We start from the raw sequence: 14,017 nt of genomic DNA, 5'->3' as shown, positions 1-14,017 counted from the left end.
CTCCCAATTTCAGTTGGTAAGAGCTGACAGTAAGGGTCGAGTGTGGTGTACACCGCGTGAAGCCATGGACCCAGGTTGTCAACAAGGCATTGTGTAAGCTGGTGGTGGCTCCGTAATAGTGTGGGCTGTGTTTACATGGAATGGACTGGGTCCTCTGGTCCAACTGAACTGATCATTGACTGGAAATGGTTATGTTTTGCTTCTTGGAGACCATTTACAGCCATTCATGGACTTCATGTTCGCAAAAAACAATGTCATCTCACCAGGCCGCAACTATTTGCAATTCTTTTAAAGAACATTTTGGACTGTTCAAGTGAATGATTTGGCCACCCAGATTGCCCCACATGAATCCCACCGAAACTTTTACAGACACAATCAATAGGTCAGTTCATGCACAAAATACTGCTCTGGCAACACTTTTGCAATTATGGACGGCTATAGAGGCAGCATGGCTCGATATTTCTACAGGGGACTTCCAACAACTTGAGTTCATGCCACATTGCGCTGCTGCACTACACTGGGTAAATGAAGGCCGACATAATATTAGGAGGTATCCCACAACTTTTATCACCTCAGTGTCGTGAGTCAACTATCGGTACTTACCAGTATCTTCTGTAAGGCGTTGACCGACTGGTTGGCAACAGGAATTCCGTTGATTTCTCTGATTTCATCGCCTACGTGAAGAGTGGCCTGTCGGTGTATCATGCCTCCATGCATAATACGAGCCACGATACACTTTCCCTCTTCATTCATCTTCAGCGTTATACCCTAAAATAAAGATAATGTTGTATTTGTATTTTGTATTGGATACAAATTTTATATTCATTTATTTATTTACCCAATATCTGTTGACACTGATAACTTTACAATGAAAGCTCCAAATCACATTTACTAGTTTGCCATCTTACGGCTAGAAATTTGCTGTATAGTTATCACATTAATGTGGTGCCCTTGGAACTGGTAAGGAAGACTATACACACTTTATGTTATACAAATGTGAAGTTTTTGCACAGAATTTAACAATTTGAGGAATACACAATATTGAATTTTTATTTCCTTCTGAGCTTAATTTTTACAGTAGATGATGGGTTTGAAGAATACATGGGGATGAGAAGATTTACTATGTACATTCAAATTCCCTAACACTATAAACACACTTATCAACTAACAATTGATGAAGATGCATCTTAAAAACATCACTACATACGTCGCTCGCTAATGGTGGGCAGCTTGTTATACATCTTCATCCCTTTGTTTTTAAAACTACTTTGGTCTTACAAAGTTTTTTAAATTTCGTGTCTATGTTATTTCTACTTCTAGTTTCATCGGAACACACATAGCTGCTCTACAAATTGATACACTCTTTTGCTTTTTGTGGAGAGAAAATGTGTTTTAATTTAAAGGGAGGATGCAGACAAGATGTTTAGAACATTAAATGCTTTCAACTCCAGAAATTGTTCTCACAGCTTTGCCCCACATGCGAAGATTGTACTAGCAGCATGAGATTCGGTCCACAGTTTTACTGAATACTGTGAATCAAGAAAGTAGACAAGTCATTGATTAACACCAGAATAAGAAAGGGTCCAAGCACTGAACCTCGTGGCACACCTCTACAGGCTGATAGGGCGTTTGATTTAGAGTTATTTACCCTAACCACCTGAGTTCTGTTAGTCAAGTATGATCTAATTAATGGCAGTTCATTATTTTAGATATCATAGCACTCTAGCATTTCGAGTGACACAATGACAAATAATTTCCACAGATCTAACAGTAAGGCATAAGCGAAGGGATTGTTCACAAAATCATCAAGAAGTTGTTCTACCACATTTACCGTAAATCCACCCTAAAACTAAACAGCGAAGAGGAAATCAGATTGTGATCCTCAAAATAGCTTAAAATATGCTCAAAAGTGCATTTCCTCCCTATTTTACAAGAAAATCACGAGATTAGGAGAATAAAATACTTTATGTGTTTTCTGTAAAATTATGCAAGGTAACAGGAAATACAGATGCAAACCTCAAAAGGCCACTTCTATCCAAAAAAAAAGCTACAAAAAGTTAATGTCATATAATATTAGGAAATTTGCCATCCGCGACGGATGGCAATACTGTTATTCTCACTTGCACTGGTTTATGTTGCCTCATCTTTGAAAACTTTTAAGAGGATACAGCAGTCTGGTATTCACCCGATGTGTTACTTGTACGTGAACAACAGCACATACATGTATCACCATAGAGTACAAATAATTCTATCATAAGTATATCACCACAGATCTGGCTCACAAAACTTCTGAGACTATATTTTGTTGCGTTTGTCTGGTAAGGGTCCTTTGATCGAAGAGGTGAACACAACGGGCAGAAGTGGAAAAATAGATTCTACAATAAACTGAACTCTCACAGTAAAAGTGATATTCAACAACAAAGCAAATAAGGATGATTTGTAATAACTGAAAACAACAAAGCATGGCATTAAAACTAGGGTTAATAAATGAAATTAACGTAAGAAGCTGCCACATATCAATTCTGTGAAGGAACTGTTAAGTGTAGTGAGCGACTGAAAGTATTATTGAGTTACATATCAGAAAAACGAAAACAAATGTAAGGAGAATAACCTGCGATTTGGATATAGTACTCTGGAAGGCAACTGAAATTAATTGTAAACAAACAGTTCCATCCAGAATAGATAAGTAAAGAACATCTGAGAATATTATATGAATGAAGGAAAATTTTAGTACCGTGTCCTGTACCGACGATGCAAGCTTCTACATCTAACTTCACCAGGGTAGTACGGGGCCGGACCTACACTACTGGCCATTAAAATTGCGACACCAAGAAGAAATGCAGGTGATAAACGGGTATTCATTGGGCAAATATATTATAGAACTGTGATGTGATTACATTTTCACGCAATTTGGGTGCGTAGATCCTGAGAAATCAGTACCCAGAACAACCACCTCTGACCGTAATAACGGTCTTGATACGCCTGGGCATTGAGTAAAACAGAGCTTAGATGGCGTGTACAGGTACAGTTGCCAATGCAGCTTCAACACGATACCACAGTTCATCAAGAGTAGTGACTGGCGTATTGTGACAAGCCAGTTGCTCGGCCACCATTGACCAGACGTTTTCAATTGGTGAGAGGTCTGGAGAATGTGCTGGCCAAGGCAGCAGTCGAACATTTTCTGTATCCAGAAAGGCCCGCACAGGGCCTGCAACATGCGATCGTGCATTTATCCTGCTGAAATGTAGGGTTTCGCAGGGATCGAATGAAGGGTAGAGCCACGGGTCGTAACTCATCTGAAATGTAATGTCCACTGTTCATAGTGCCGTCAATGCGAACAAGAGGTGACCGAGACGTGTAACCAATGGCACCCCATACCATCACGCCGGGTGATACGCCAGTATGGCGATGACGAATACACGCTTCCAATGTGCCTTCACCGTGATGTCACCAAACACGGATGCGACCATCATGATGCTGATCTCGACCAACGCGAGCAGCAATGTCGCGATACGATAAACCGCAATCGCGATAGGGCTACAATCCGACCTTCATCAAAGTCGGAAACGTGATCGTACGCATTTCTCCTCCTTACACGAGGCATCACAACAACGTTTCACCAGGATACGTCGGTCAACTGCTGTTTGTGTATGAGAAATCGGTTGGAAACTTTTCTCATGTCAGCACGTTGTAGGCAATCCACCTTGTGTGAATGCTCTGAAAAGCTAATCATTTGCATATCACTGCATCTTCTTCCTGTCGGTTAACTTTCGCGTCTGCAGTACGTCATCTTCGTAGTGTAGAAATTTTAATGGCCAGTAGTGTATTAAAGCAAATCTGAATACATTTGATATCTCAGAAAAATGAGGCGCATCCAATGATGCAGCAATATTTCAATATATTTAAAATTACAGAAGTTAATATTTCACAGCGAATAAACATTTTCACAATGAACCCCTAAATTAACAATTTTAAACGCTTCCTGCGATTTCAACATACGATATCTCACACAATGACAGTGCACTATAGCTATCATCACTGGAAGCCACGTATCTTTATCTATTTTATTTCTTCATTTATTACGTTTTTTCGACCTTTTCATTATGCATATGTCTGACAGATCATCACATCCTCCACAAATACACAGAAAATGCTTACAGCACGAATAACTCACATTTTGTCACGCTTGTTCATTTATTTAACGACCAGTTTACCATTTTGCCAGTAACTTTATTTAAATATTAATTACAACTGATAACACAAAATCAAGTTAATTTAAGAAGGGGTCAGTCGCATATGTCAGCTGAAACCACCTTTGTAAAAGAGTGCGAAGGACGCTTCTGACAAGCAGGCTTAATAATTGTTTAAACCATACGTCAGGACAATCTGTGGTCATTTATCATGGGCGCCTTTGCGCAACGATGCTGGCTTATTTATTCATGAAAAAACCTTTATTTATAAATATTGTGAATGGTTTTTGTGTGACCTAATGTTTATAACATTTCTTAATTCAAGTATTACTGTAATTAGTTTACCCGGAAAATGGTCATGTTGAGTCAAATCTACATCTACACAGATACTCCGCAAGCCACTGTACGGTGCGTAGCCTAGGGTACCCTGTACCACAATTAGAGATTTCCTTTCCTGTTGCACTTGCAAACAGAGCGAGGGCAAAATTAGTAGATATGCTTCCGTATGAAAGCTAATCTCTCGTATCTCATCTGCGTGGTCCTTATGCGCAATGTATGTTGGTGGTAGTAGAATCGTTTCGCAGTCAGCTTCAAATGCCGGTTCTCTAAATTTTCTCTATAGTGCTGCTCGAAAAGAACGCCGCCTTCCCTTCAGGGATTCCCGTTTGAATTTCCGGGGTCGCAGGTTCGAATCCTGCCTCGGGCATGGATGTGTGTGATGTCCTTAGGTTAGTTAGGTTTAGGTTTAAGTAATTCTAAGTTCTAGGGGACTGATGACCACAGATGTTAAGTCCCGTAGTGCTCAGAGCCATTTGAACCATTTTTTTGAATTTCCGAAGCATCTCCGTGAGATTTGCTTGTTGTTCGAACCTATCAGTAACAAATCTAGCAGCCCGCTTCCGGCTTGCTTCCTTGTGTTGCTTCAATCCGAACTGGTACGGATCCCAAACACTCGATCAGCACTCAAGAATAGGTCGCACCAGCTTCCTCTATGCGTTTACAGGTGAACTAATCTTTCCTAAAATTATCCCAATAAACCGAAGTCGATCCACCTTTGCTACCATAGTTCTCACATGCTCGTTCCAACTCATATCGCTTTGCAACGTTATGCCCCGATATTTAAACGACTTGACTGTGTCACGCAGGACATTAGTAATATTGTGCCCGAACATTACAGGTTTGTTCTTCCTACTGATCCTCATTAACTCATACTTTTCCACATTTAGAAATGAAATGAAATGGTCGTATGGCATTGTTGGCCGGGAGGCCCCATTCGGGGGAGTTCGGCCGCCGCATTGTAAGTAGTCCTATTTAGTGGACGCCACTTCGGCGACTTGCGAGTCAATTATGATGATGGTCACACAACACCCAGTCCCCTGCCGGGAATCGAACCCGGGCCCCTTGCGTGGTAGGCGGTAACGCTACCGCTACGCTACGGAGGCGGACTCCACATTTAGAATTAGCTGCCATTCATCAAAGAAACTATAAATTTTGTCTAAGTCGTCTTGTATCTTCTTACAGTCACTCAACATCGACGCCGCAACCGTACACCGCAGCATCATCAGCAAACTACTGCAGATTGCTGCCCACCCTGTACGCCAAGTCATTTATGTATGTAGAGAACACCAGCGGTCCTGTTACACTTCCCTCGGGCACTCCTGACGACACCGTTGTCTCTAATGAACGCTCGCCGTAGAGGGCAACATATTGGGTTTATTACTTAAAGAAGTGTCTCGAGCCGCTCGCATATCTGTGAACTTATTCCATATCCTCGTCTCTTCGTTAACAATCTGCTATGGGGCACTGCGTCAAACACCCTCCGGAAATCTAAAATCTTCATCCGTAGTTCGCAGTATATCATGTGAGAAAACGGCAAGCTGAGTTTCGCACGAGCGATGCTTTCTAAAACCATGTTGATTCGGGGACATAAGCTTCTGAGTCTGAAGAAAGTTTATTATATTCTAACTGAGAATATGTTCAAGGATTCTGCAGCAAACCGAAGTTAAGGATACTGGTCTTTAATTTTGCGGGTCCGTTCTTCTACCCTTCTTGTATACTGGAATCACCTGCGCTTTTTTTTTTCAGTCGCTTGGGAGTTTGCGCGCGAGATATTCACGATAAACGCAGGGTAGGTAAGGAGCTAATGCCGTAGAACAATCTTTGTAAAACCGAAACAAGATTCCATCCAGACGTGGTGACTTAATTGCTTTCAAATCTTTCCGTTGTTTCTCTACGCCAGGGAAGATTACTACTATGTCGTCCATACGGGAGTCTCACCGATGGTCAAATGACGGTATGTCTGTACGATTCTCTTGTGTGAACGATTTCTTGAATGTGAAATTTAAAACTTCGGCTTTCGTTTTCCTATCTTCAACTGCTGCACCAGACTGGTCAACAACGGACTGAACGGAAACATTAGACCCGCTTAGCGATTTGACAAAGGATCATAATTTTCTCGTGTTCTCTACCGGATCTTTTGCTAAGGTGTGACGGTGGTAGCTGTTGTATGTTTCGCACATAGATATTTCCACAGACGCACATTCTCTACTGACCTTTGCTTGTCGTCGTTTGTGCGTTCTCTTTTGAACCAGGGAGGAGCAGCCTCTGCTTTCTCGCCACCTTTTGTATTTCGTTATTAAACCATGATGGGTCTGTTCCATCCCTTATCCACTTACTAGACACGTAATCTCCAGCTCACGATGTCCAATGTCGTTAAACTTAGCCCATACTTCCGCTACGTCCATATTACTGAAACTAAGTGATGTCAATTCACTGTCAATGTGAAACTGTTAACCTGCTGCATCTAGCAGAAACGTTCTCTTAACTGATTTATTAATTTTCATGACCACGGTTGCTGTAATGACATTGTGATCGCTAATCCCCGTTTCTATACTGACACTTTCGATAATATCCAGCCTATTTGTTGTGCTAAAAAGTCTACGATATTTCCATTGCGCGTGGGTTGCCGAGCTAGCTGCTCAAGACAGTTTTCAGAAAAAGTGTTCAAAAGTATTTCGCATGACTGTCTGTCTGTACCCCTGCAACGAATCCATAGGCACCCCAGTCTATACTCGGTAGCTTAAAGTCACCTCCAACTAATATCGCATGACGTGGGTATTTATGCACTACTGATCATGGATTTTCTTAGAATGATTCTAGAACTGTCACAGCGGAATTTGGTGGCCGTTAAAAACATCCAACAAATTGGTTTCACCTACACCTATCATACGTGACAAGATAACTTTACTGTCACACTTAACTTCGACCTCAATAGAGACAATATTTTTGTGAACTGCAATGAAATACTGCCCTTCCTATGGCCTCTAACCTGTTTTTTCCGATATACGTTCCACGACTCGCTAAATATCTCAAAGCTTGCCACGTCGGACTTCAGCCAGCTCTCTGTCCCCAAGAATAATTTGTGCATGAGAAATTTCCTGGAGGGCAGTAAATTCGCTAACGTTATTACGATTACTTCGACAGTTCATTGATAAAATTTTGATAATCGAAGTGTCTTTACTCTGAACGCCAGCTGACTTCCCTTGCTGCGTGGCGACTGGCGAGTGTTCATCAGAGCACGTCAAACTACCGCCTAGCCGAAAAAATCCTCTTGTGCACCCCACAAGTACTCTGCTGCACGAGTAACTGATTCCTTTGGGTAGTGGACCCCTGATGTCAATGGGAATTCTACAAATCCCCACACGATAACACAGGTCTAAAATCTGCAGGCATGACTGGTTGTAGAGCTTAAGAACGATGTATTTTTGGTGGAGAAGCCTCCAGGCAATGGAAAAGGAGACAGTAGTAGAACACTACGGGGGTCAAGTGGAGAGTGAGACTTTTTTTGTGGGAAGAGCTCAAGGGCGCGATTTTGGATACTTTTACATCTGTGCTTGAAGCAGGCTGACCTATCTGTGGTAACGAGTGAAACGCGATTGTGTAGGTCATTGATGCTGGGCAGCGAATGGCTGCTACTATACTCCAACTCCTGAAGGGACTTACATTTCGATATGTCCCAATGTGCTTCAGTGTAGGACTCTTAGTTCTGCATATCTTTGAGGACTATTTAGCTTTGGGATTTCGCTACCATTCTTGTAACGCTCTCAATGTAACTTTACTGCATTCGATAAGAGTATTTCCAGTCTGCATTTTAATTTAATATATGACCATTTCTCGTTTATTTCTCAGATGTCCTTTATAGAGTAACATTATTCAACACAATTCTCTGTCACCTACATCAATTACAGTGGTTAGAATAGAGCCCTTGTAATTTCACTTTTATTTCGTATTTCTGTGTACTTTGTTAACTCGCAATTCTAGCCAACGCATAGATTATCTGACTGTAGGATTACAGCTACAGGTTGTTATTTGCGCTGAGATAGCTGCAGGGTGCATGAAAGCAGACATGCGCGGCGTGACCCTATGATTACATCCAGCTATTCTTTTTAAACAGAACTGTGTACAGCCCAAGTGCCTATAGTATTAGTAACCACAGGTATAGATGCCACTGGTTAACAAGTGTGGGATGCTGTTTGGAAAAGCAACTAAACCAGCAGTAACCGTTAGGAACCGTCGCAAGGCCAATTCAGATGTCTTTGCTAGCCGCCTTTATCACCATGGTCGACTGGTGGGTATATCACTATGACTGGAAACAAAGGCGTTAAACATGCAGTGGTAAGGTGGATTCACCATCGCCAAAAACAGCCAAGACCGGGCCATCCTAGGATACGGTGATGTGCAGTGTTTTTTTCGGATCATCGTGGTGTGATGCTACCAGACTTTGCTCGTATGGAGCCAACTATCACTGGAGCATACCAACAGAGACTCCTGATTAGATTACAGCAGGCATTCCCACAATGACGACGAGATGGTTTTCAGTGTGGAACATTTCACGAAAAGCCAAGACTTCTACAAGCAAGGTTTCCACCAAGCCATCCATTGGTGGGGAATATGTTACAGATTCAATGGATGTCTACAGAATTAACTTCATGACTAAGTTTCACAGTCGCAGCATAATTTTCCAGGGTAATAAAACTTTATGACTGTCACTGGTAAGCATGCAGAAACAAAGCCAACGCAAACTGTCACACCTCTACAACTGATGCAGAATAGAAGAGAGGGGAATAGAAAAGGAGAAAAAGAGAGTGGGAGGGGGATACAGGAGAGGGCGATGTGGAGAGGAGGGAAGGGGTAGGATGAGTTGAGGGGGAGAGAGGGTGAGGAGTGTAGAGAGGGGATGAGGGGAGGGAAAGAGTAGGAGGGTGGGATGGAAGAGAGACAAGGGCAGGTTTGAGGGGATGGGGAGGGAGGGGATTGAGGAGGTGGAGGGAAGAACAAGAGGTGAGGTTGGAGAAGAGGAAGGAGTGAAGAGGAGAAAGAGGGGGAATAGCAGGGGGAGAGGGGATAAGGGGGGAGAGAGGGTTTAGGGACAGAGAGAGGATAGTTAGGAGATGCTGGGGGAGAGGGGATAGTGAGAGTGGCAGGTGGGAGGAAGGGCGAGAGGAGAGGAGAGGAGAGGAGAGGAGAGGAGAGGAGAGGAGAGAGCGTAGGAGGGCAGTGTACTCACCATGGGCTCGTCCGTATTCTTCTGGAACTGGACGAGCCGGACGCGCGTCACGTTCTCCATGTCGATGTCGCCATTGGGGCCGTCCAGGTCGTCGCCGCCGTTGAGATAGGGCAGCAGCGGCGGCGGCGTGACGCGCAGTGCGTCCTCCCCGTACACCTCGTGCGCCACCACGTCGTGCGCCTGTAGCAGCGCCTGCAACAGCAACATGGCCCCTCACGTCACATCTTCGGTGTCACTGAGATCAAAGTGCTAAGGCACCAGTAAGTCTGATTTGAGTGGTAAGTACTGGTTTGAGTATCACAATGCTTTAGCAGAAATGGACATGATCACTTGTGATTGAGGTTAACACAAAATTCTAACCACGATATGACCTGATTGTTTTGTTCCCTGTCTCATAACTGCTCTTCTCGATCTAGGAAGGTACACGCCACTATCTTCCTGACTTTCGAGTTCAGACTAACCCTACAAAGTAGTCGGCCAACGAGCAGTGTGGGAGAGATTCGCTGGCTTTTATTTGTGTTACAGGCATTCTGCCGCCTTCCACACTGTCAGCATTTCTCTGTATGGTGTTGCCTTCTACAACATCTCTCGCACTGGCATTGAGCACTCGAATGTTCACGGAGGTTCCCATTTACGTCTCGGGATATCCACTGACAGAACACAGAAAACTTGAGAGATTGTTTTACGAGCACTCGGCAGCTATCTCGAATGTCAAGTTAACTTCAGTGTATATGAAGAAGACTATAATTGTTGATGCGCCGACTTTTGATTGGATCCTTCACTGCCAAAAGGCCTGTACGTATTTGTTACATAGTTTAATTCTTAATTTCTTTGCGTGTATTTGGTGCTTGCATTGTTTAAATTCCTAAATTTCGGGCATATTATAGTATTTGATAGTTGTAGCATCGCGTTTTAGTACCTGAATAGTGTAAAATCGCGTAGCCTCCTTCCGCCGCCAAGCAGTGTGTCAGCAGTGCGCAAGTAGCAGCATTACTGCATTTACTAGGCAATCTTGTATTTTAATAACCGTTTAAATTTTGTGTCGATTTGTTTGTGCTCCCTGTAGATTAATTCAGACGTTCTTTGCACAACAGTTTTTAGCATGGATAGGGGCTGCAACTGCTGTGTTCGGATGCAGGCTGAGTTGGCATCCCTTCGCTGCCAGCTTCCGGCAGTGTTGGCTTCGGTCACACAGCTTGAGGCTGTTTCCAATGGGCATCACTGTGGGGGTCCGGATGGAGGTTTGTCGGGGACGGCCAGCTCGTCCCACGCATCCCCCGATCGGACTACGACTGTGGCTGCCCGGGATACTGCCCACATTGAGGCTGATCCCTCACCTGTGGTAGAGTGGGAGGTCATCTCGAGGTGTGGCAGGGGGCGAAAGACATTCCGGAGGGCTGAACGGAAGGCCTCTCCAGTTTGTCTGACGAACCGGTTTCAGGCTCTGTCTCCGGCTGATACTGATGTTCGGCCGGAGATGGCTGCTTGTCCTGTTCCAGAGGTTGCCCCTCAGTCTGCAAGATCCGGGCAGTCGCAGAGGGTGGGCTTACTGGTAGTTGGGAGCTCCAACGTCAGGCGCGTAATGGGGCCCCTTAGGGATATGGCAGCAAGAGAGGGGAAGAAAACCAATGTGCACTCCGTGTGCATACCGGGAGGAGTCATTCCAGATGTGGAAAGGGTCCTACCGGATGCCATGAAGGATACAGGGTGCACCCATCTGCAGGTGGTCGCTCATGTCGGCACCAATGATGTGTGCCGCTATGGATCGGAGGAAATCATCTCTGGCTTCCGGCGGCTATCTGATTTGGTGAAGACTGCCAGTCTCGCTAGCGGGATGAAAGCAGAGCTCACCATCTGCAGCATCGTCGACAGGACTGACTGCGGACCTTTGGTACAGAGCCGAGTGGAGGGTCTGAATCAGAGGCTGAGACGGTTCTGCGACCGTGTGGGCTGCAGATTCCTCGACTTGCGCCATAGGGTGGTGGGGTTTCGGGTTCCGCTGGATAGGTCAGGAGTCCACTACACGCAGCAAGCGGTTACACGGGTAGCAGGGGTTGTGTGGCGTGGACTGGGCGGTTTTTTAGGTTAGATGGCCTCGGGCAAGTACAGAAAGGGCAACAGCCTCAAAGGGTGCGGGGCAAAGTCAGGACATGCGGGGACCAAGCAGCAATAGGTATTGTAATTGTAAACTGTCGAAGCTGCATTGGTAAAGTACCGGAACTTCAAGCGCTGATAGAAAGCACCGATGCTGAAATCGTTATAGGTACAGAAAGCTGGCTGAAGCCAGAGATAAGTTCAGCCGAAATTTTTGCAAAGGCACAGACGGTGTTTAGAAAGGATAGATTGCATGCAACCGGTGGTGGCGTGTTTGTCGCTGTTAGTAGTAGCTTATCCTGTAGTGTAGTAGAAGTGGATAGTTCCTGTGAAATATTATGGGTGGAGGTTACACTCAACAACCGAGCTAGGTTAATAATTGGCTCCTTTTACCGACCTCCAGAATCAGCGGTATTAGTGGCAGAACAACTGAGAGAAAATTTGGAATACATTGCACATAAATTTTCTCAGCATATTATAGTCTTAGGTGAAGATTTCAATTTACCAGATTAGATTGGGACACTCAGATGTTTAGAACGGGTGGTAGGGACAGAGCATCGAGTGACATTATACTGAGTGTACTATCCGAAAATTACCTCGAGCAATTAAACAGAGAACCGACTCGTGGAGATAACATCTTGGACCTACTGATAACAAACAGACCCGAACTTTTCGACTCTGTAAGTGCAGAACAGGGAATCAGTGATCATAAGGCCGTTGCAGCATCCCTGAATATGGAAGTAAATAGGAATATAAAAAAAGGGAGGAAGGTTTATCTGTTTAGCAAGAGTAATAGAAGGCAGGTTTCAGACTACCTAAAAGATCAAAACGAAAATTTCTGTTCCGACACTGACAATGTTGAGTGTTTATGGAAAAAGTTTAAGGCAATTGTAAAATGCGTTTTAGACACGTACGTGCCGAGTAAAACTGTGAGGGACGGGGAAAATCCATCGTGGTTCAACAACAAAGTTAAGAAACTACTGCGAAAGCAAAGAGAGCTTCACTCCAAGTTTAAACGCAGCCAAAACCTCTCAGACAAACAGAACCTAAACGATGTCAAAGTTAGCGTAAGGAGGGTTATGCGTGAAGCGTTCAGTGAATTCGAAAGTAAAATTCTATGTACCGACTTGACAGAAAATCCTAGGAAGTTCTGGTATTACGTTAAATCAGTAAGTGGCTCGAAACAGCATATCCAGACACTCCGGGATGATGATGGCATTGAAACAGAGGATGACAAGCGTAAAGCTGAAATAAAAAATGGCTCTGAGCACTATGGGACTCAACTGCTGTGGTCATAAGTCCCCTAAAACTTAGAACTACTTAAATCTAACTAACCTAAGGACAGCACACAACACCCAGCCATCACGAGGCAGAGAAAATCCCTGACCCCGCCGGGAATCGAACCCGGGAACCCGGGCGTGGGAAGCGAGAACGCTACCGCACGACCACGAGATGCGGGCTAAAGCTGAAATACTAAACACCTTTTTCCAAAGCTGTTTCACAGAGGAAGACCGCACTGCAGTTCCTTCTCTAAATCCTCGCACAAACGAAAAAATGGCTGACATCGAAATAAGTGTCCAAGGAATAGAAAAGCAACTGGAATCACTCAACAGAGGAAAGTCCACTGGACCTGATGGGATACCAATTCGATTCTACACAGAGTACACGAAAGAACTTGCTCCCCTTCTAACAGCCGTGTACCGCAAGTCTCTAGAGGAGCGGAAGGTTCCATGATTGGAAAAGAGCACAGGTAGTCCCAGTCTTCAAGAAGGGTCATCGAGCAGATGCGCAAAACTATAGACCTATATCCCTGACGTCGATCTGTTGTAGAATTTTTGAACATCTTTTTGCTCGAGTATCATGTCGTTTTTGGAAACCCAGAATGTACTCTGTAGGAATCAACATGGATTCCGGAAACAGCGATCGTGTGAGACCCAACTCGCTTTATTTGTTCATGAGACCCAGAAAATATTAGATACAGGTTCCCAGGTAGATGCTATTTTCCTTGACTTCCGGAAGGCGTTCGAGACAGTTCCGCACTGTCGCCTGATAAACAAAGTAAGAGCATACGGAATATCAGACCAGCTATGTGGCTGGATTGAAGAGTTTTTAGCAAACAGAACACAGCATGTTGTTATCAATGGAGAGACGTCTACAGACGTTAAAG

General features: G+C 44.1%; 1 protein-coding gene across 6 annotated transcripts in view; it reads right to left on the bottom strand.

Moving 5' to 3' along the window:
• The window catches only part of LOC126185168 (peripheral plasma membrane protein CASK), a 530,963-nt gene that overhangs the window by 210,874 nt on the left and 306,072 nt on the right, over positions 1-14,017 (bottom strand). For all 6 annotated transcript variants that reach the window (XM_049928023.1, XM_049928015.1, XM_049928042.1 and 3 more), the window contains exons 2-3: positions 9,757-9,948; positions 604-768 (exon numbers count right to left, since the gene is read on the bottom strand). In XM_049928023.1, the coding sequence (XP_049783980.1) occupies positions 604-768; positions 9,757-9,948 (357 nt within the window). The remainder of the gene's footprint in view (positions 1-603; positions 769-9,756; positions 9,949-14,017) is intronic.

Source organism: Schistocerca cancellata, chromosome 1 (assembly GCF_023864275.1).
Source record: "Schistocerca cancellata isolate TAMUIC-IGC-003103 chromosome 1, iqSchCanc2.1, whole genome shotgun sequence".
Classification (NCBI taxonomy): domain Eukaryota; kingdom Metazoa; phylum Arthropoda; class Insecta; order Orthoptera; family Acrididae; genus Schistocerca; species Schistocerca cancellata.
This window is presented reverse-complemented; position numbering and strand designations above follow the sequence as displayed.